At 39.4% G+C, this 20,194-nt stretch overlaps 1 protein-coding gene and 1 non-coding gene across 2 annotated transcripts; both read left to right on the top strand.

Annotated features, from left to right (window-relative positions):
- Window positions 1–1,667: 1,667 nt before the first annotated feature.
- On the top strand, window positions 1,668–19,718 carry CENPH (centromere protein H). Its single transcript, XM_059694441.1, has 9 exons — window positions 1,668–1,841; window positions 4,126–4,181; window positions 4,964–5,012; window positions 5,361–5,435; window positions 6,604–6,660; window positions 9,403–9,466; window positions 9,800–9,851; window positions 10,691–10,854; window positions 19,448–19,718. Exons 1-9 carry the CDS (start codon window positions 1,765–1,767, stop codon window positions 19,538–19,540), a joined length of 687 nt encoding a protein of 228 aa, XP_059550424.1. The 5' UTR covers window positions 1,668–1,764; the 3' UTR covers window positions 19,541–19,718.
- Window positions 7,752–7,880, top strand: LOC132234006 (small nucleolar RNA SNORA11). The gene has a single exon (XR_009452835.1). It is a non-coding gene; the product is annotated as a small nucleolar RNA SNORA11 (small nucleolar RNA).
- Window positions 19,719–20,194: the final 476 nt, after the last annotated feature.

Genomic DNA, 20,194 nt, shown 5'->3' with positions numbered 1-20,194 from the left:
AACTACTGGTGGTACCAGGTTTGATCAGCTGGTTAAGGTGCTAACTGCCAGGTATAGTTCTGCTGTAAAGGTGTTCTTTTTAGTTTTAGTATCAATAAATTATACTTGCTTTGAATCATTTATCTCACTGGGAGTGGCATGATGATAGTTAAGTAATTCTATTATCCCTTTTATATATGTTGGATATTCTCTAAAGCAGCGGTCGCCAACCTTTCGGACCTCAGGGACCACCCTGGAAAGAATAGCTCCCGCCCTAGCCAGTTTGGCTCAGTGGATGGAGCATTGGCCTGCGGACTGAAGGGTCCCGTGTTCGATTCGGATCAAGGGCATATGCCCAGGGTTGCAGGCTCCCTCCCCAGTGGGGGCGGGATGTGCAGGAGGCAGCCCATCAATGATTCTCATCATTGATGTTACTATCTCTCTCACTTCCTCTCTGAAATAAAATTAAAAAAGAATAGCTGCCCGCACACACCTTCAGTTTTTATTCTGGATTTTTGTTTAAGTTACTGTTAAGATCCATTATTGCAGTGGTTCTCAAAGTGTTGTTCCCAACCAGCAATATCAGTATCACCTGGAACCTGTTAGAAATGCAACTCAGTAATTTAGACACCTCACAATGCTTAACCAGCCCTTCCATGATTCTGATGAATGTTCAGATTGAAGAACTGCATTGTCTTTGTCCCTAATTTGGTCAGTGGACACCTGATAGGCAACTGCTTAAAAGGATGAGATTGATTTTGGAAGACAACCCCCGGTAAAGTGGAAAAAACGCACAATAGGATCACTTTTGTGTAAAAAAGGTAAGCAAAATGCTAGGAGTTTGGGGGTAGAAGTGGGGAACTAACATTTATATCCTACAGTGCCTTTTGAATCTTTTACCAGGACTTGTATTTGATAATGGAGAGGAAGGAAGGTGAGCTATGTGATCAAGTATAACTCGGGAAAGTAGCGACAGAAGGGAATGCTCCTCCCTCCAGCTGTTGGCCTTGTGCTGCAAGGGTAGTGTCTCTTACACCACCGTCCATAACGAAAAACCAGCTCCATCAGGCATTTACACGTCCTGCATTCCCTCCATTTCCTGCTCTCTGCCCAACTAAGAAAGCTCAATTGTAACCCGCCAAGTCAACAAGCTGACACTTGGGGGCCACCCAACTCTGTTAGGAGTGCGAATAGTGCTGACAGCGGAGTTTCACGCCGGAAGTCTAGGGTTCACGTACTGCACTGCCTCGCAGGGAGCCGGGAGTGGCCCTGAACTCGGGCCATCCGTTTGTCGGCCAGACGAGGGGTCTGGACCTTATCCGTTCAGATCAAAGTCTTCGTAACCCCCTAATGTTTCTCTTTCCCAGCGACCAGGCACACCCGCTCTCCAGGGCCAGGGGTAGAAAGGGACCCCACGTCCCAGCGCCGAGGCTGAATGAGCGTTTCTGTCGGAGTCTTACCCTCCCGGCCGCGATTCCCGACGCGCCGGGGTCCCAAATGCTACAGCCCCGCCTCTGGCCCGGCCCTCGGGAGAGCGGACAAGTAAAGTTCCGGAACTTTTTGTACTAGTGGTTGGTGTCGATTTCAAACTAGTGGTAGAGCCAGGATGAAAGGGACAGCGGCAACTGTGGCCGCCAAAGGACGAGCCGGAAGCGGCGGGCCTTCGGGCGGAAGGGGCGGGACGAGACGCGCCGGCGCTGCGTCCCCTTCCGGGCGTCAGTTTGGTGGCGGGAAACGAGGCCCCTTCCGACGGCGTCTGCGGGGAAGGTGTTCGCGCGAGCCGGGATGGAGCCGCAGCCCGAGGAGCCGGGCGCTGCCGAGCCCGCGGTCCCCGCGGAGGACCCCATACCGCTGCTGCTCAGGTTGTTCCCTCTGGCCCGCTGGGCCGGACCGGTGCCGGCGCACCGAGAGCTCCGCCTTCCGCGCTAAATGGCCAGAATATTTCAAATTCAGGCTTGGTCCCTGGTGGGCTGCGTGACAGCGTCGTTAGATTAAGCCCCGTAGACCCTGTTCTTCGTCTTGGAAAAGCGGAAAGAAATGACACCTCCGATCGCGGTTGCTAAAGGGGTTAAGTGAGAAGTCGGCCCGAGAGCCCTCGAAGCTGTCATTCCCCTCCCTTTCTCATCCCCTCACCCTGGGTGCCCCGGTTTTCAGAGGGCTATGGGGTGCACCCAAGCCCTGAGCTGCTGGACGTGGGTTGTCCCGCCCCTTTATAGCTATGAGCCTTTCGATCCACAAGCTTCATTTGTATTTTCTGCCAACAGGGTGACGTTTTTAATATACTGTAACATTGATCATTTAACGTTTTTTTTTAAAAAAAAAAAAAGTGTTTTTATTGATTTTTAGAGAGGAAGTGAGAAGGAGAGAGATATAAAAAACATTGATGTGAGAGAGAAATATCCGTTGGTTGCCTCCCGCAGGCACCTCTGCCCGGTACCCGGGATCCAACCTGCAACCTGGGTCTGTGCCCCGACCGCCACCCAACCAGCGGCCTTCCGCCAAGTTCGGCCAGTTGAGCCGCGCAGGCCTGGCCACCAGGGTGATGTGTAAACCTTTCCACTCCGCCGTCATTAGGGGAAGATGTGATGAGAAGGGACATCAGTCCTCTAAACTACTGGGCAAACCACAGCCAAGTCCACCTCACTGCCTGTTTTTGTGTGACAACCCTCAAGCTAAGAATAGTTTTTATGTCTTTAAGGGTTGAGGGAGAAATTACAAGAAGAATATTTAATAACATGAAAATTAAATGGGATTCAAATTTTATTGCCCCAACTTAAGTAAAGTATTTATTGGAATATAGCTTTCCTGCTACAAGGGCTGAGTAGAGTACTTACAACAGAGACAATATGGCTCAGGAAGCCTGAAATACTTGCTCCTTGGTCCTTTACGAAAGAAGGTGGCAGACTCTTCTCAATTATAACAAGCGGGTTGTTAAAAATCAGCACTGTGACTTTTTCAGGTTCACCACTGCTTTGAAAGGCTTTGGCTAATAAAGCTCACTTTAAAAATTCCTTCCTACTTGCCATGTAAAATACTAAAACATTAAAGACATAAGAGCTTTCCCATCTCAGCTAAAAAGGAACGATCCTTTCAGTGTGTCTTAGGAACGCCAGCCTGATTAACATCTAATAAACTGCTCTTTTCATTTGGAATTTTGAAACAAGGTACTGTGCATGGAGCTTTAGGAAGTTGTCTAATGTTTCTTAGCTTCTTTATGATTCAAAGACAAAGCAACAGTTTCAGATTTATGAAACTACTATGAAGTGTGAAACGTCTTGTAAGTACAACTTAATAGCTAATTCCCATTTACCCATAGCTTTTCTACTTAACTTTATGTATGATTTTGAATTAGGTAGAATCCAGATAAGAAACTTTGAATTACTTACCTATTCAAAGATTAGTATTCCTGTTATTTTTCTGGATCTCCCGAGCATGTTACAATCTGGTTGTAACTCATTAGTGTTTGTGATTTCCCCGTTTTGATCTAGTTCTTAGTGTGGCAGTTCTCATTAACGCTCACTTCACTGTAGCCCATTAAGAATAAATTAAGCCCAGCCAATTTGGCTCAATGGATTAGATTCCCGTCAAGGGCACATACCTCGGTTGCAGGCTCCATTTCTGCCCTGGTTGGGGATGTGGGGGAGGCAACCAATCGGTGTCTCTTTCACATTGATGTTTCTCTCTCTCTCTCTCTCTCCCCCTCCCTTCCACTCTCTCTAAAAATCAATGGAAACATATCCTCAGATAAGGATTAACCAAAAATATAAATTTAAAAAAATGAAAATAAAGAATACAGATGATGCATTCTACAATTGTACACCTGAAACCTATATAATTTTATTAACCAATGTCACCCCAATAAATTTAATAAAGTGAAAAAATTTAAATATCAAATTTTTAACTTTTCCTCACAGGTGCTGTTTTCCACTGTATTCCATTTTGGTTTTTTTCTCTGAGGCCCTAAAGTTCTATATGCCATTTTAAATAAAATGAGGCCAAACTAGGAGACTTTAATGCTGAGTTTATTTATATTTATTTTGTTGCATTAACTCCCCAAAAATGAGTTGCTTTATCATCCAGTAATGAGTTATACCTCAATAAATATATGACTTTCTCTCTCTCTTTTTTTTTTTTATCCGTTTTCAGGCTGAGGGCACAGACAAAACAACAACTCTTGGAATATAAATCAATGGTTGATGCAAGTGAGTATTTGCATGTTCAGATAAGGTTTTGTGAGTTTGATGATGAGCAGTACTCTAGTGAAAATAAAATAAACTTTACAAAAAATTATTTACTTGGGGAATAGGAGTGACATAATAATGCTATACTGTACCATGTAAGAAGGCAAAAAGCAGCTTGCCCTGCCCATCGGAATTAGTTAGGGATTCGGGAAATAGATATTAAACAATTAAATAACAATGCACAAGACAGTTAAGTTCTGTTGATCAGGGAATTGAGAAATCCCGGTGGGCTTAAGGAATCGTAGAATTTGCTATACATCAACAACCTGAAGATTGAACTAGCAGATCAGATAATTATGAAGCAAGTGCTCTGAGACCTATACTTCGTTTTTTGTTGCTTTTTATTGAGACCTACACTTTGAAAAGCACTGGATAATAGGAATTTTTTTTAAATAAGTATTTATTGATTTGAGAGATAGAGAGAAACATCATTGGTTGCCTGAAACCTGAGCATGTGTCCTGACCAGGACTGGAACAGGTGACCTCTCCATGCATGGGACAGTGCTCAACCAATTGAGCAACACTGGCCAGTCATTTTAAAATGACTACATGTTGAAATGATACTATTTTGCATCTATTCAGTTAAGGTATATTAAAATTATTTTTATTTGTTTCTTTACTTTTGTAATGTGGAAACTAGAAAATAAAAATTACATACTTGATTTGTATTTGTGGCTTACATTATATTTCTGGACAGCACTGTTCTAAAATGTTACTAACTTCAAAAAATTATTTATTTGTAGATGAAGAAAAAACTCCAGAAGAAATCATTCCAGAAAAGCAAATTGAAACGTAACTTTATTTGTGGTTTTTACTAATATTTAATAATAATATCTATCTTATAACTTTGCCCCCCCCCTTTTTTCCCCAAGTAATTTGTCATGCATGTATTGAGAATTTGTTGATACAGGATTGCATCCTGTGATCCTATTAGCACTTTTGGCATTCCCCCTTAACAAGATATTTATCAGTATTTCAGGAGTTTACCAAATCTGTAAGTGTATTGGTGTGGCGAGTCTATAGAATACTTTTATTTAGATAGAGGCATTTTACTTTTTTCAAAGGTTTACTTTAACATTTATTCCAATAATGACTTTTACTGATATTGCTGAAATTCGTTTGTTTATGCTTCTTTGATAGTAAAATTGAAGACCTGGAAAATGAAATCGAAGAGGTGAAAATTGCTTTTGAAATGAAAAAGCTTGCATTGGACAGGTAATTTTTACATTTAGGGTATAAGCATTGTGAACTGAATGCAAAATGGCTCAAGGTGGAGAAAATAATTTACTTTAAATGAGCAAAATGATGATTAGATAATGGTCACACAAATTTTGATCCTTGAGAGATGTTACATCATTCATTAGTATCTTCATTTGAAGAAGTTACATAATAGAGGGTTAATAAGGAAATATCAATCAAGGCAATAGAAATGTGAGGTTAAATCCCATTCAGTGTTGAAAGGATTACAAGGATTTAATTATTCCAACTGTTCATTGAGTAAAAGAACTGTCATCAAGTTTAAATAAAATATATTTTTAATTATAAGTTTTGCATCTATATTTAAAATTATTCAATAAATATGTGAGTGCTTGTTATGTCCTAAGCTTTACACTAGGTGTTGGTATACCATTGTTAATAAAATAAACATAGTTTCTTACAGATTTTGTGATCTGACTAATCTCAATTAAGTGAATGACTTTTAAAATTACTATCTCTGGCCTTCTCAGATGAATTTCTTTATATGTTTAATTGAAAAGTAGTTAAAGCACTTTTAATTGTTTCTAACAGTGAGCTTTTCCCCTCCTCTCATATGCTGGCTTGTTATAAGGTGACTTCAAAGGTATTAAGAGATCTCCTTTTAGTGAACTGAATTTTCTTGTGTGTGACAGAAGGGAAGGACTCTAATATTGCTGAGCTGATTGCCTTTTTATTTTTACTTAATTATTAACTGTTTGAATTTGAAGGTGATTTATGGAGCTTGTTGGTATGTAGGCATATGTCAAGTTCACAGTTCAGTGTGGCCTTGTATTCCCTAACTCTCCATCTCAGGCCCTGTTGCTCTCTGTAGTGCCTTAATGCTGTGTTGCTTCCTCCTGGCACCAGGGTGGATGGCTTGGGGAACAAAGCTCAGGCTGGATTACTCAGTCCCTCAGCCTGTCAATGCACAACCACATGCAACAATCCCATCCATCTTAGTGTTATTTCATATTTCTGTGATTTACTTACCAAGTATTTCCCATACAATACTGTTTTTAAATCTACTTATTTTTATATTATATTTAAACAGAAATCAATCTTTGACTTGTCACATTTTAAAATTTTCTTTTCAGTGAACCATAAATGTTATCTACGTTTTGTAATGCAAGCTTTTCCTCTCCCATAGGATGCAACTTTCAAGGGCACTTAGAAAAAACTTGGAGGAGAGTAACATTCAGACTAGGTACTTATTTTTTTTCCTGTATTTGGTAAGGATGGGAATAAGAAGGGGTATCTGCATATTGACTTTGGTTTCTTGATTATTTTTTTTAAATATATATTTTATTTATTTTTTACAGAGAGGAAGGGAGAGGGATAGAGAGCCAGAAACATCGATGAGAGAGAAACATCGATCAGCTGCCTCCTGCACACCTCCTGCTGGGGATGTGCCTGCAACCAAGGTACATGCCCTTGACCGGAACCGAACCTGGGACCTTTCAGTCCGCAGGCCAACACTCTATCCACTGAACCAAACCAGCCAGGGCAGTTTCTTGATTATTTAAAATTGATTTTAGAGAGAAAGGAAGGGAGAGGGGGAGAGAGAGAGAAATACTGATTGGTTGCCTCCCATGTGCAACCTGACCTGGAATCGAACACTCGACCTTTCAGTCTATAGGTCAATGCTCCAACCAACTGAACCACACCAGCCAGGGCTCGTGATTTTTTAAAAAATTAACTATCACTGCCAACCACTTTTATCTGGGGAATAGGAAAAGTGATGGAATTTTTGTGGACTTTCCTCAGCATTACAACAACTTTTATAGTCCTGCTGACATCTTGTTCATAGTGCAATGCTAAGAAGCAATTTAGGTTTTAACCAGATTATTTTGAAGGAAGGTTTGAAAGTTAATTTTGTGCACTATTTACTGAAAATCAGGATCAATGCTATTTCATTTAATCCAACAACACCCCAATGATAGATAGAAAGTATACTCTTTATTTTTCATTGGCAGAAATGAGCTTGTATATATTAATTTGCCAAGGAATATATCGTAAAGACTCTGGCAGTCAAGGTCCTCTATAATCTGGTTCTAAATATCTTGCCTTAGGAGCCTTACCTGTGATCTTATCTCCCAAAGGTCTAAAAATTTTTTATGTAAAATCCCCTCCCATGAGAGTAGAAAAATACTAAGATGGATCTGGGTACTTCTCCTATCTTAGTTCAGACTCATACACATTCTCCCCATATTCCATTTAAATCCAGGGTTACATAAATCCTAAAATCTGAATTTGAGCTCATTAACTATTGCTCCCCATAAATGAGCTTAAAACATTTGGGTGTGAAGAGAGCAGAGCGCCTGAAGAATGGGTCCTCTGTATATAACACATCCAAAAGCAACTTGTGCTTACTCCTCACTGGTGGCAGGATGCTATGACCTTCCTGTGACATTACACCCTATATGTTGCGGACGGATCACAAGGATTCTCGTGTTTTCATATTACACAGTGTTTTAGAAAGTATCATACTTTAAAAAGACATTAACTTGTAAGAACATGTAATAAATAACTTCAAAATGCAATGGGTATTTTATTTTAAGGCGTGCCTTTAACATTTATGTAAAACATTTTTTGTGCTCGTTCAAATAGAAACTTATTTGGCCGCTGGGTAAAGTTAGCAATAAAACTACTGGCCCGCAATGTGTTAAAAAAAATTCTTGAGTTAAAGGGGCACAGGACAGATTCATCATAAACTTTAAAATCAAGCATAGCTATAACCAGTAGAAAAATCTTCCACATCTGTGTAAACATTCCTTTTTCAGCCTCCGCACTATACTCCTTCAATATCAGAATTACTATTTTCACAGTGATCACACTGCTGGTCCCACCCAAACCTACTGACTCTGAATCTAAAAACCAAGGCGTGGAGGTGGGTGGGAGTTGGTGGGAGAGCAGCTGGCAGTCTACATTTAACAAGCCTCTCAAGGGGTTGTGGCACTTTGAAGTAAAACTGTTTTTCACACCTTTGGCTCTAGCCATTCCAAACTACTTGACTTAAATTACTTCTTGTCCTTTAAGATTCATATCCCTTGCTTCACTCTGCGCAATTCTTACAGTGGTTCATATCCATTACTGGTTGTCATGAAACCGTACTACGGTTGTACATTTATTTTTCTCCCCGCACCAGGTTCTTTCCTCTTTGAAAACAGGTATTGTGTTTTATTCTGTTTTACATCCCTGGAGCCTGGCACAGCTCTTGGTATGTTGTAAGCACTCAGAAATATTCGTTGAAGAAATGGGGATAAAAAGCAGCTGATTCAGTGAACTATTTTGTATGATACTGAAGTGGTGGAGTCATGCCATTATACATTTGTCAAACCCATAAAATGTACAGCATTCCCTTCCACTCTCTCTATAAAAATCAATGGAAAAAAATAGTCTTAGGTGGGGATTAACAAAAAGTAAAATAAAGTGTGTTTTTTTTACAAAAAGCAACTTATGAGCAAGTTTTTGGAATTGTTTTCTCCCTAAAAATGACAGTTCTTTTACGTGCTTAAATTTGATATTTTTTATTGTCTGTGACAAAACTTTTTTCTAGGAAAATGCATCTCTACTTTAAATTTTTTTTTTTAATTTTTATTGATTTTAGAGAGTAAAGAAAGGGGAAGAGAGATAGAAACATCAATGATGAGAGAGAATCTTTGATCAGCTGCCTCCTGTAAATCCCCCACTGGGGATCAAGGCCGAAACCTGGGCATGTGCCCTTGGCCAGAATCGAACCTGGCACCCTTCAGTCTATAGGCCGACGCTCTATCCACTGAGCCAAACCAGCTAGGGCTGCATCTCTACTTTTAAACAAAAATTTAGTTTACATCAAGTGATGACTTTCTACGAAATGTATTAATAAAAGTAAATATGTACTACTTGATTCCTTCATTAATGAGATTTATTTTAACTAATGTTAATCTATTTTTTTATTCCTTTTCAGTGAGCTCATGGACAACATGAAACACATATTAAAGCTAAATAAAATAATAATGAAATTACAGCAGGTAACTTTAGGCTTCTAATGCATTCTCATGATTTCAGTAACACTTTCTTGCTGGTAACTGTATTATGTATGATTAAATAGAATTGCTCAAAGGTACTGGTATACTTGAAATTCACTGTCCTTAAGTTTTCTCTCTCTTTTTATAACTCTATTATTTTTCACTAATATTGCTAAGTGTTTATAATTTAAGTTACTGTCTCCTCTCTTGATGTGTGGAAATGAAGGAATTAATAACGAGTTTTAGAAAACATGAACTAAGATAAAATTCAGTGATATAAGTATTACAGGTTTGTTCTTAGGTAATGTCCCTTAATTTTTTTATTTCTATTAACAGGAATCTTGGGATTTGGAGGAAAAACTGCTCAATGTTAAAAAGAAGAGATTTGGTATGTAGAACAGTTTTGATGGTTTGTTTGTTTTTTGTATAACACATTTTTACTTACTATGGAGATTGATGAGGTCACATCTCTCAGCTACTGAGACATTTCTTAATAATTTTAAATTTTCCTAAAATTTTAGATGTGGCAATTTTTAAAATATACATATTTTTATTGATTTCAGAGAGAAAGGGGGAGAGAGAGAGAGAGAAACATCAGTGAATGGAACCTGGGACCCTTTGGTCCACAGGCCAGCGCTCTATCCACTGAACCAAATCGGCTAGGGCTAGCTGTGGCAATTTTAAAAGTAGTACATAAAATGTATTTTGCTTGATATGTTTTTGTTGTTTAGAACATTAAGTCATGAAATTAATAAATTCTTAAGGGGGGGCGGATCAAATGATACAGAAAAGTATCATGGGAAAGGCATGGCCTCCTTCATGTGCGACCACAGTTAGACATACTTATTTATACGTCATTTTTAAATGGTCGATTAATACATATGGCTCTTTAACTTTTTAACATTAGATGGCTTTTTGCATTGAAATCACTGAAATATTTCAAAAGTAGTACACATTCTCTGTAGAAAATTTGGAAACAGAAAAGTATACATAGGAAAAGTTAAATTTATTTTACCATCAAGAACCTTGAACATCTGCATTGCTAAATATGAAATTAAAATATTGGTATTTTATACCAGGGAAGTCATATTCAGATCAAAATAGACTGCAACCTAAAATGCTCCTTATTAAAAAAATTTTCTTTACTGAAATAACCATAATTTTTTAAAGATTCTCGTTTGTAGGAGTTGTCATATATAGTATATTGTTTTATTTTTAACCTCACAGAATTAAAACGAGCTTCAGAAAGTAAATTTTTAGAAATACAGACTGAAAAGAACAAAGAGAAAGATGCTTTGGCCAGTATGGAAAATTCAGACAAGATAAAGACCTTACAACAAAAGCTACAGAAGGAGATACAAATTACTACAGTTATTCAACATGTCTTCCAGGTAAAGTGTATATAAACTAGGAAGGGAGGTAAAGAACTTTAAAAAAAAATGATTGATTCTGTTACTTTCAGACTTACAGTTAGTCTAATTACAGTTAGTCTTTGATCTTGACAAAATAATTCCGTACTGCCCTGGCCGGTGTTGCTCAATGGATAGACATCTGCCCGTGCACTGAAGGGTCTCAGGCTGATTCCTGGTCAAGGGCTCATACCTGGATTGCATGCACATCTTTGTCTCTCTCTCTCTTTCTCTCTCTCTCTCTCTCTCTCTCTCTCTCTCTCTCTCTCTCTTTTCCAGACCCTCCCTCCTTTCCAAACTCTCTCTAAACAATAAAGTAAAATCAATGGAAAAAATATCCTCACAGTAAGAATTAACAAAACAAAAAAATTCTGTACTGAAAATTAGTCTGTTTACATATATCTGGAATCCATGTATATTTAATGTTTAAGGCTTTGATTTTTCATTATGGCAATTTAAATGGAATGATTTTTAGCAGCTCTGTGGAGGCAGAATGATATAATGATGGCGAGCACTAGACTGCAAGTTGGGGATTGGGGGAAAGTATGGATGGGCTGATGGGAATCTAGAGTTAAGATCCTGACTGCTACTGAATAGTTGCTGTCCTTGAACAAATTAACTTCTAAGCATCAGTGTCCTTGTTTAGAAAGAGTGGTTGTGAAAACTAAACACATTCATGTTAATAAATGTAGGTACTTGTTATCATGTCAAGTTTTAAATCGTAAGTGTCCTATTTCTTTATTCTGGAGCGGTTTTTTAAACTACTTTTTGAATTATAAAATGTCTCTGGAACTGTTGAAATACGTAAATTACCAGTTTTGAATTATGAAGATGCATAGTTTAAACTATTATATGTGAAACAAGTGCATATTTTGTGTAAAGCATGTCCTTGTAGAAAATGAGGTTTTAATGTCTCACCATAAGAAATTCTTCCCCAGGTCTTTTTTTTTTTTTTTTTTTTTTTTTTTGTGGTTAACCCTCACCAGAGGCTATTTTTCCATTGATATTTAGAGAGAATGGAAGGGATGGGGAGAGATAGAGAGACACACCGATTGGTTGCCTCCCACGCACACCTTGATCAGGGCCAGGGATTGAGCCTGCAACCAAGGTACATGCCCTTGACCGGAATTGAACTCGGGACCCTTCAGTCCACAGGCTAACATTCTACCCACTGAACCAAACCTGCTAGGGTTCTTCCCCAGGTCTTACACCTACTTTTTAGTTGCAGTGGATGATTCTATTAGAAATAATCAAATCCCTTAGGCCAGTGGTCGGCAAACCGCAGCTCTCGAGCCACATGCAGCTCTTTGGCCCCTTGAGTGTGGCTCTTCCACAAAATACCGACTTCTGCGCATGGGCCATGAAGTTTCGATCGCACTGTACATGCGCACCTGCACGTGGTATTTTGTAGAAAAGCCACACTCAAGGGGCCAAAGAGCTGCATGTGGCTCGCGAGCCGCAGTTTGCCGACCACTGCCTTAGGCTAACCTCAGGTAGAAGATTGCATAAGTAAAGAATCATTTTCATTTTCTTTGGCACATATTCCTTCCTACTGCTTTGTGACTTCCGTTATTCTGCATTTCTTAATTTTTATATTCTCAAAATTGGTGTTAACTTTGGTTTAATGAATTCATTGCAATGTTTAATAGAACATAGATTTGACTAACTTGGGAGCTCTCTTTGTTCCAAAAGGAAGATCAGCCTTCGGGGGTTGTCATATTTGAAAGCTTACTTCCATCTGCCTTAGTAAATTTGACTGAATTTATATACACAAGCTCTTTTATTCATTTGTAGCAAGAATTTGCCTTATATAGGCCAAAGTTTTATATATTTTTATATGTAATAATATACCACCTATTCTTTATTTTTTTTAATATATTTTATTGATTTTTTACAGAGAGGAAGGGAGAGAGATAGAGTCAGAAACATCTATGAGAGAGAAACACTGATCAGCTGCCTCCTGCACACTCCCCACTGGGGATGTGCCCACAACCAAGGTACATGCCCTTGACCGGAATCGAACCCAGAACCCTTGAGTCCGCAGGCCAATGCTCTATCCACTGAGCCAAACCACTTACGGCTACCACTTATTCTTTTTTTTTTTTTTTTTTTTATTGCTTACAGTATTACAGAGGGTATTACATATGTGTCCCCTTTTTTCCCCCGCCCTTGACAATCCCCTGGCCTCCCCTACCCCCCAGTGTCTTATGTCCATTGGTTATGCTTATATGCATGCATACAAGTCCTTTGGTTGATCTCTTACCCCTTTCCTCCTGGCCCCCACCCCTCCCGGCCTTCCCGCTGCAGTTTGACAATCTGTTTGAGGCTGCTCTGCCTCTGTATCTATTATTGTTCAAAAGTTTATAATGGTCTCTATTATCCATGAATGAGTGAGATCATGTGGTATTTTTCCTTCGTTGACTGGCTTATTTCACTTAGCATAATGCTCTCCAGTTCCATCCATGCCGTTGCAATTGGTAAGAGTTCCTTCTTTTTTACAGCAGCATAGTATTCCATCGTGTAGATGTACCACTGTTTTCTAATCCATTCATCTACTGATGGGCACTTAGGCTGTTTCCAGATCTTAGCTATGGTGAATTGTGCTGCTATGAACATATGGGTGCATATATCCTTTCTGATTGGTGTTTCTGGTTTCTTGGGATATATTCCTAGAAGTGGGATCACAGGGTCAAATGGGAGTTCCATTTTTAGTTTTTTGAGGAAACTCCATACTGTTCTCCATAGTGGCTGCACCAGTCTGCATTCCCACCAGCAGTGCACGAGTGTTCCTTTTTCTCCACATCCTCTTCAGCACTTGTCGTTTGTTGATTTGTTGATGATAGCCAATCTGACAGGTGTGAGATGGTACCTCATTGTTGTTTTGATTTGCATCTCTCGGATGATTAGTGACTTTGAGCATGTTTTCATATGTCTGTTGGCTTTCTGAATGTCCTCTTTTGAAAGGTGTCTATTTAGGTCCTTTGCCCATTTTTTTTTCATATTTTATTTTATTTTTTAATTAAATCTTTATTGTTCAGATTATTACATTTGTTCCTCTTTTTTCCCCCCATAACTCCCCTCCTCCCAGTTCCCACCCCACACTCCCCCCTCACTCCCCACCCACTGTCCTCATCCATAGGTGCACGATTTTTGTCCAGTCTCTTCCCGCATTTCCCACACCCCTTTCCCCCCCAAGAGTAGTCAGTCCATTCCCTTTCTATGTCCCTGATTCTAATATGATCACCAGATTATTTGTTCACTTGATTCTTAGATTCACTTGTTGATAGATGCATGTTTGTTGTTCATAATTTGTATCTTTACCTTTTTCTTCTTCTTCCTCTTCTTAAAGGATACCTTTCAGCATTTCATATAATACTGGTTTGGTGGTGATGAACTCCTTTAGCTTTTCCTTATCTGTGAAGCTCTTTATCTGACCTTCAGTTCTGAATGATAGCTTTGCTGGATAAAGTAATCTTGGTTGTAGGTTCTTGGTATTCATCACTTTGAATATTTCTTGCCATTCCCTTCTGGCCTGCAAAGTTTCTGTTGAGAAATCAGCTGACAGTCGTATGGGTATTCCCTTGTAGGTAACTGAGTTTCTTTCTCTTGCTGTTTTTAAGATTCTCTCTTTGTCTTTTGCTCTTGGCATTTTAATTATGATGTGTCTTGGTGTGGTCCTCTTTGGATTCCTTTTGTTTGGGGTTCTCTGCGCTTCCTGGACCTGTAAGTCCATTTCTTTCACCAGGTGGGGGAAGTTTTCTGTCATTATTTCTTCAAATAGGTTTTCAATATCTTGCTCTCTCTCATCTTCTGGCACCCCTATAATTCTGATGTTGGTACGCTTGAAGCTGTCCCAGAGGCTCCTTACACTATCTTCGTATTTCGGATTCTTTTTTCATTTTGCTTTTCTGGTTGGGTGTTTTTTGCTTCTTCGCATTTCAAATCTTTGCCTTGATTCTTGCGCTCCTCTGGTCTGCTGTTGGGAGTCTGTATACTATTCTTTTTTTTTTGAAAAATATATTTTATTGATTTTTTACAGAGAGGAAGGGAGAGAAATAGAGAGTTAGAAACATCGATGAGAGAGAAACATCGATAAGCTGCCTCCTGCACATCTCCTACTGGGGATATGCCCGCAACCCAGGTACATGCCCTTGACCGGAATCGAACCTGGGACCTTTCAGTCTGCAGGCCGATGCTCTATCCACTGAGCCAAACCGGCTTCGGCAAGTATACTATTCTTTATTTCAGTCTGTGTATGCTTAATTTCTAGTTGGTTCTTTATCATAACATCGAGGGTCTCATTAGATTTCTTGAGGATCTCACTACATTTATCGGTGGCTTCTAGACAGTTCTTAAGAGACCTTAAAAGTGTGGTTCTTTTTTTTTTTTTTAAATATATTTTATTGATTTTTTACAGAGAGGAAGGGAGAGAGATAGAGAGTCAGAAACATCGATGAGAGAGAAACATCGATCAGCTGCCTCCTGCACATCCCCCACTGGAAATGTGCCCGCAACCCAGGTACATGCCCTTGACCGGAATCGAGCCTGGGACCTTTCAGTCCGCAGGCCGACGCTCTATCCACTGAGCCAAACCGGTTTTGGCGAGACCTTAAAAGTGTGGTTCTGAACTCAATATCCCCCATTGACAGTTTTGTCCTGTTTCTTTGTCTCCGCATTTTTTATGCTTTCTTGGTGCACCCCCTAGTGGTGTTTGTCCGCAGTCTTGTTGTAGTTAAGCCTTGATTGTTGTCGGCAATACTGGGGTTATTTGACCTCCAGGCTAACTGGCTATGAGAGTCCGCTGTGTCTGTAGTGAGAGAGCTTCTGTGCTGGATCTCTAGGGCGGTGCTAATCTAGCGTTTGCCTGAGGCTATCTGGCAAATGGCTCTGCACAGGGCTTGGGCGGGGCGGGTCCCCGGGGATCTACAGGGCGGGCCGGAGCGAGCAGTTATGGCTGCTCTCAGTTCTGTCCCTAGGGGCTCTGCCTCACAGAGTCCCAGCAACGGCTGCAAACCTCGGAGAGAAAGCTGCCTTCGAGTTCCGACCGAAGCCAGACAGTCCCGCTTCTCCCGTTTGAGTCTGGATCCCTAGAGACTCTCCTGGATCTGGAGCTCAGAGTCTGAAACTCCCTCCCAATTGAAAACAACAACCGCGCCCTCCGCCTCCAGCCCGATCCACGTGCACTCCGCACCTTAGTATTTCACTTCAGCACTGCGCCTCCTCTGAGTCTGGGTATGATATTTTCTTTCCTCCTAGTTGTAGAATTTCCACTCAGCCAGCCTTCCTGTGATTCTGGATGATGTCCGTTCTGTCTTTTAGTTGTTTTTTGAAGTGGTTGTTCGAGGCAGCAATCTCCGGCATTAACCTATGTCGCCATCTTGGTTTCCTCCCTCAGATTTTAGTCCTTTGCCCATTTTTTAATTGGATTGTTTATCTTCCTTTTGTTAAGTTGTATGAGTTCCCTATAAATTTTGGAGATTAGGCCCTTATCAGATATGACATTGGCAAATATGTTTTCCCATGCAGTTGGTTTTCTCGTTGTTTTGTTGATGGTTTCTTTTGCTGTGCAGAAGCTTTTTATTTTGATGTAGTCCCATTTGTTCATTTTTTTTTGTTTACTTTCAAGTGCCCTAGGAGCTGTATCAGTGAAGAAATTGCTTCGGCATATGTCTGAGATTTTGTTGCCTCTGGATTCTTCTAGAATTTTTATGGTTTCCTGTCGTACATTTAAGTCCTTTATCCATTTTGAGTTTGTTTTTGTGTATGGTGTAAGTAGGTGATCTAGTTTCATTTTCTTGCATGTATCTGTCCAATTTTCCCATCACCATTTGTTGAAGAGACTGTCTTGGCTCCATTGTATGTTCTTGCCTCCTTTGTCAAATATTAATTGAGCATATTGGTTCGGGCCGATTTCTGGGCTCTCTATTCTATTCCATTGATCTATATGCCTGTTCTTGTGCCAGTACCAGGCAGTTTTGAGAACAGTGGCTTTGTAATACATCTTGATATCTGGTATTGAGATCCCACCTACTTTGTTCTTTCTCAGGATTGCTGCAGCTATTCGGGGTCTTTTTTTATTCCAGATGAATTTTTGGAGAGTTCGTTCTAGATCTGTGAAGTATGCCGTTGGTATTTTAATGGGAAGTGCGTTGAATTTATAGATTGCTTTGGGTAGTATGGACATTTTAATGATGTTGATTCTACCAATCCACGAACATGGTATGTTCTTCCATCTGTTTATGTCTTCCTCTATCTCTTTTTTCAACGTCCTGTAGTTTTCTGAGTAGAGGTCTTTTACCTCTTTAGTTAAGTTTATTCCTAGGTAGCTTAATTTTTTTGGTGCTATGGTAAACAGGATTGTTTTTATAATCTCTCTTTCTGAAAGTTCACTATTGGTGTATAGAAATGCCTCAGATTTCTTGGGGTTAATTTTGTATCCTGCTACATTGCCAAATTCATGTATTAAGTCTAGTAGCTTTTTGATGGAGTCTCTAGGGTTTTGTATGTATAATATCATGTCGTCTGCAAATAAGGACAGTTTTACTTCCTCTTTTCCAATTTGGATGCCTTTTATTTCTTCTTCTTGCCTAATTGTGATGGCTAATACTTCCAGTACTATGTTGAACGGGAGTGGTGAGAGTGGGCATCCCTGTCTTGTTCCTGTTCTTAGGGGAAATGGTGTTAGTTTTTGTCCATTGAGTATGATGTTGGCTGTGGGCCTGTCATATATGGCTTTTATTATGTTGAGGTATGATCCTTCTACTCCCGCCTTGCTGAGAGTTTTTATCAAAAATGGGTGTTGGATTTTGTCAAATGCTTTTTCTGCATCAATTGATATGACCATGTGGTTTTTTTCTTTCAATTTGTTTATGTGGTGTATCACGTTTATTGATTTGCAGATATTGTACCATCCTTGCATCCCTGGGATAAATCCTACTTGGTCATGGTGTATGATTTTTCTGATGTACTGCTGGATCCGATTTGCTAAGATTTTGTTGAGGATTACCACTTATTCTTTAAAATTGATTTTAACAATATTTCAATTAGTAATTCAGTATCATTGAGCTATGGGTTTTCAAAGAATAATGACCAGAATTTTCATTAATTATGACCTTAATCATTCCTCCATTGTCTACCACAAGAAAATGTTCTTCACCTTTTTCAGGGTCTTGAAACTTTGCAAGGACTAAGAACTACGCTCTTCTTGTACCTCTTTTTAAAAATACGACATATTACTTAGGCATAAATTGTTGTTCGTCCTAGAATAGTGGTTCTCAACCTTGGCTGCACATTAGAATCACCTGGGAATCTTTTTAAAATCCAGATTTCTGGGCCTCATCCTCTGGAAATCTGTTTCTTCGTTATGGAGTGGGGCCACAACATTAGTAACAAAGAAACAGAATTTCTGGAGGATGAGGCCCAGAAAGATAACAGCTGTTATCTTTTCCCCATAATGTAGGCTGCCATTGCAAGTATCTTAAATATGTAAAACTACCCACAAAAATGGATAAAGCATAAAAATTGTTAGCATTGTAAATTCTTCTGGCATTATGGGAATCAAGGTTGAAACCTTGCTGAAAGTGGAAATGAGGATACAAGAATGTATTACTTGCCCTGGGGGTGGCTCAGTTGGTTGGGCATGGTCCCAGGCATGAAAAAGGTTGCTGGTTCGATTCCCAGGTAGGACACGTGCCCAGGTTTTGGCTTGACCCCTGGTAGGAGTCCTGCAGGAGGCAGCTGATCAATGTTCCACTCACACATCAGTGTTTCTTGCTCCCCACCTCTCGCTCTGAAGTAAAAAAAAAAAAAAAAAAAAAAAAAAACACAAAATTTATTACTAGGTTTTCTCATGATCAGAGAGTAAATTTTCATACCCAGTTCGGTAATTATGTAATAAGGTCAGTGAAAGAGGATTTTTTTAAAAGCTTGTTAAATTTTTAAAAATATTTTTTTATTGATTTCAGAAAGAGGGAGGGAGAGGAGAGTTAGAAACATCAATGATGAGAGAGAATCACTGATTGGCTCCCTCCTACACACCTCAGGATGGAGCCTGAAATCCAGGCATGTGCCATAATTGGGAATCGAACCCTGACTTCCTGGTTCATAGGTCATTCATGGGTCAGTGCTCAACCACTTCGCCAAACCAGCTGGGCAAAGCTTGTTAAAATTTTAAAAGTACAAAGACTATCCTATATAATAAAGATGTAATATGCAAATGGTCATTACGCCATGAAGCATAACAGCCGACTGCATAACGACTGGATCACAGATCAGCAGGAAGGTGGGGTGGTGGAGAGCTACAGGAGGGCAGCAGCGAGGGCGGGGCAGCAGGCGGAGAGCTACTGGAAGGCGGCAGGGAGCTACTGGCACATGGATTCGTGCGCAGGGCTACTAGTATATACATAACCATAGACATAGACAGCAGTGTGGTGATGGCCAGCGGGAATGAGGAGGGCATGGGATGGGTGGAGGTGGGTAAATTGGGGAGAAATAGGGACATCTGTAACTGTCAACAATAAAAATAAAGTTAAAAAAATGCTTAAAACTTTAATTTAAAATTTTTTTTGTATTACAGAACCTCATTTTGGGGAGTAAAGTCAATTGGGCAGAGGATTCTGCCTTTAAGGAAACTGTTCTGCAGCTTGAGAAGAATCTCACCATGATCTAATAAGAATTCTGTTTTGGCATTACTTGTTTCTGTCTTTGATGTCATTTAAATAGTAAATTTCAGGTGAAATGTGTTTTTTCAGTGTTTTTATAACTATTATGCACAGCTTTTTTTTAAAGCTTAACACTATGATATGGAATCTATTGCTTTAAATATGATCATTAAAGTGACTGGCATCCTTGAAAAAAATCTGAAGATCTTAGCTTTGCAAAGGTCTGGAAAGACATCATCATCTAATCCAGCTTTCCATTCAATGTGGACATTTTTTCTACATCCCTAGAAGTCCCAACTCTCATTTGGAATACCTTCATGCATTTCTTTGTCAACCAAAATACTAGAAAAATTAGAAAAGTATTTCCACATCTTTATTTTTATGGCTGCCAGTTGTATTTTATTCAAATAATCCTTATTTTAGATTTATCTCACTACAAACTTTTTTTTATTGTGATATAATTGATACATAATGTTGTATAAGTTTAAGGTGTACAGTATGTTGAATTGACCATGGCTTTAGCTAACATCTCCATCGTGTCACATAATTATTTTTGGTGAAAACATTTAGGATCTAGTATCTTAGCAACCTTGAAGTATATAAAAATAGAGTAGTGTTAACTATAATCACAGTGCTATGCATTATATATCCAAAACTTACTC

Source organism: Myotis daubentonii, chromosome 4 (assembly GCF_963259705.1).
Source record: "Myotis daubentonii chromosome 4, mMyoDau2.1, whole genome shotgun sequence".
In the NCBI taxonomy this organism is placed as follows: domain Eukaryota; kingdom Metazoa; phylum Chordata; class Mammalia; order Chiroptera; family Vespertilionidae; genus Myotis; species Myotis daubentonii.
This window is presented reverse-complemented; position numbering and strand designations above follow the sequence as displayed.

What these genes read in the sequence shown, in the direction of transcription:
- CENPH (XM_059694441.1), top strand. Translation starts at nt 1,765, where the DNA reads ATGGAGCCGCAGCCCGAGGAGCCGGGCGCTGCCGAGCCCGCGGTCCCC. An exon ending in TAATAATGAAATTACAGCAG is followed by an intron (nt 9,467 to 9,799) that starts GTAACTTTAGGC and finishes TTCTATTAACAG; the next exon opens with GAATCTTGGGATTTGGAGGA. An exon ending in TTATTCAACATGTCTTCCAG is followed by an intron (nt 10,855 to 19,447) that starts GTAAAGTGTATA and finishes TTTGTATTACAG; the next exon opens with AACCTCATTTTGGGGAGTAA.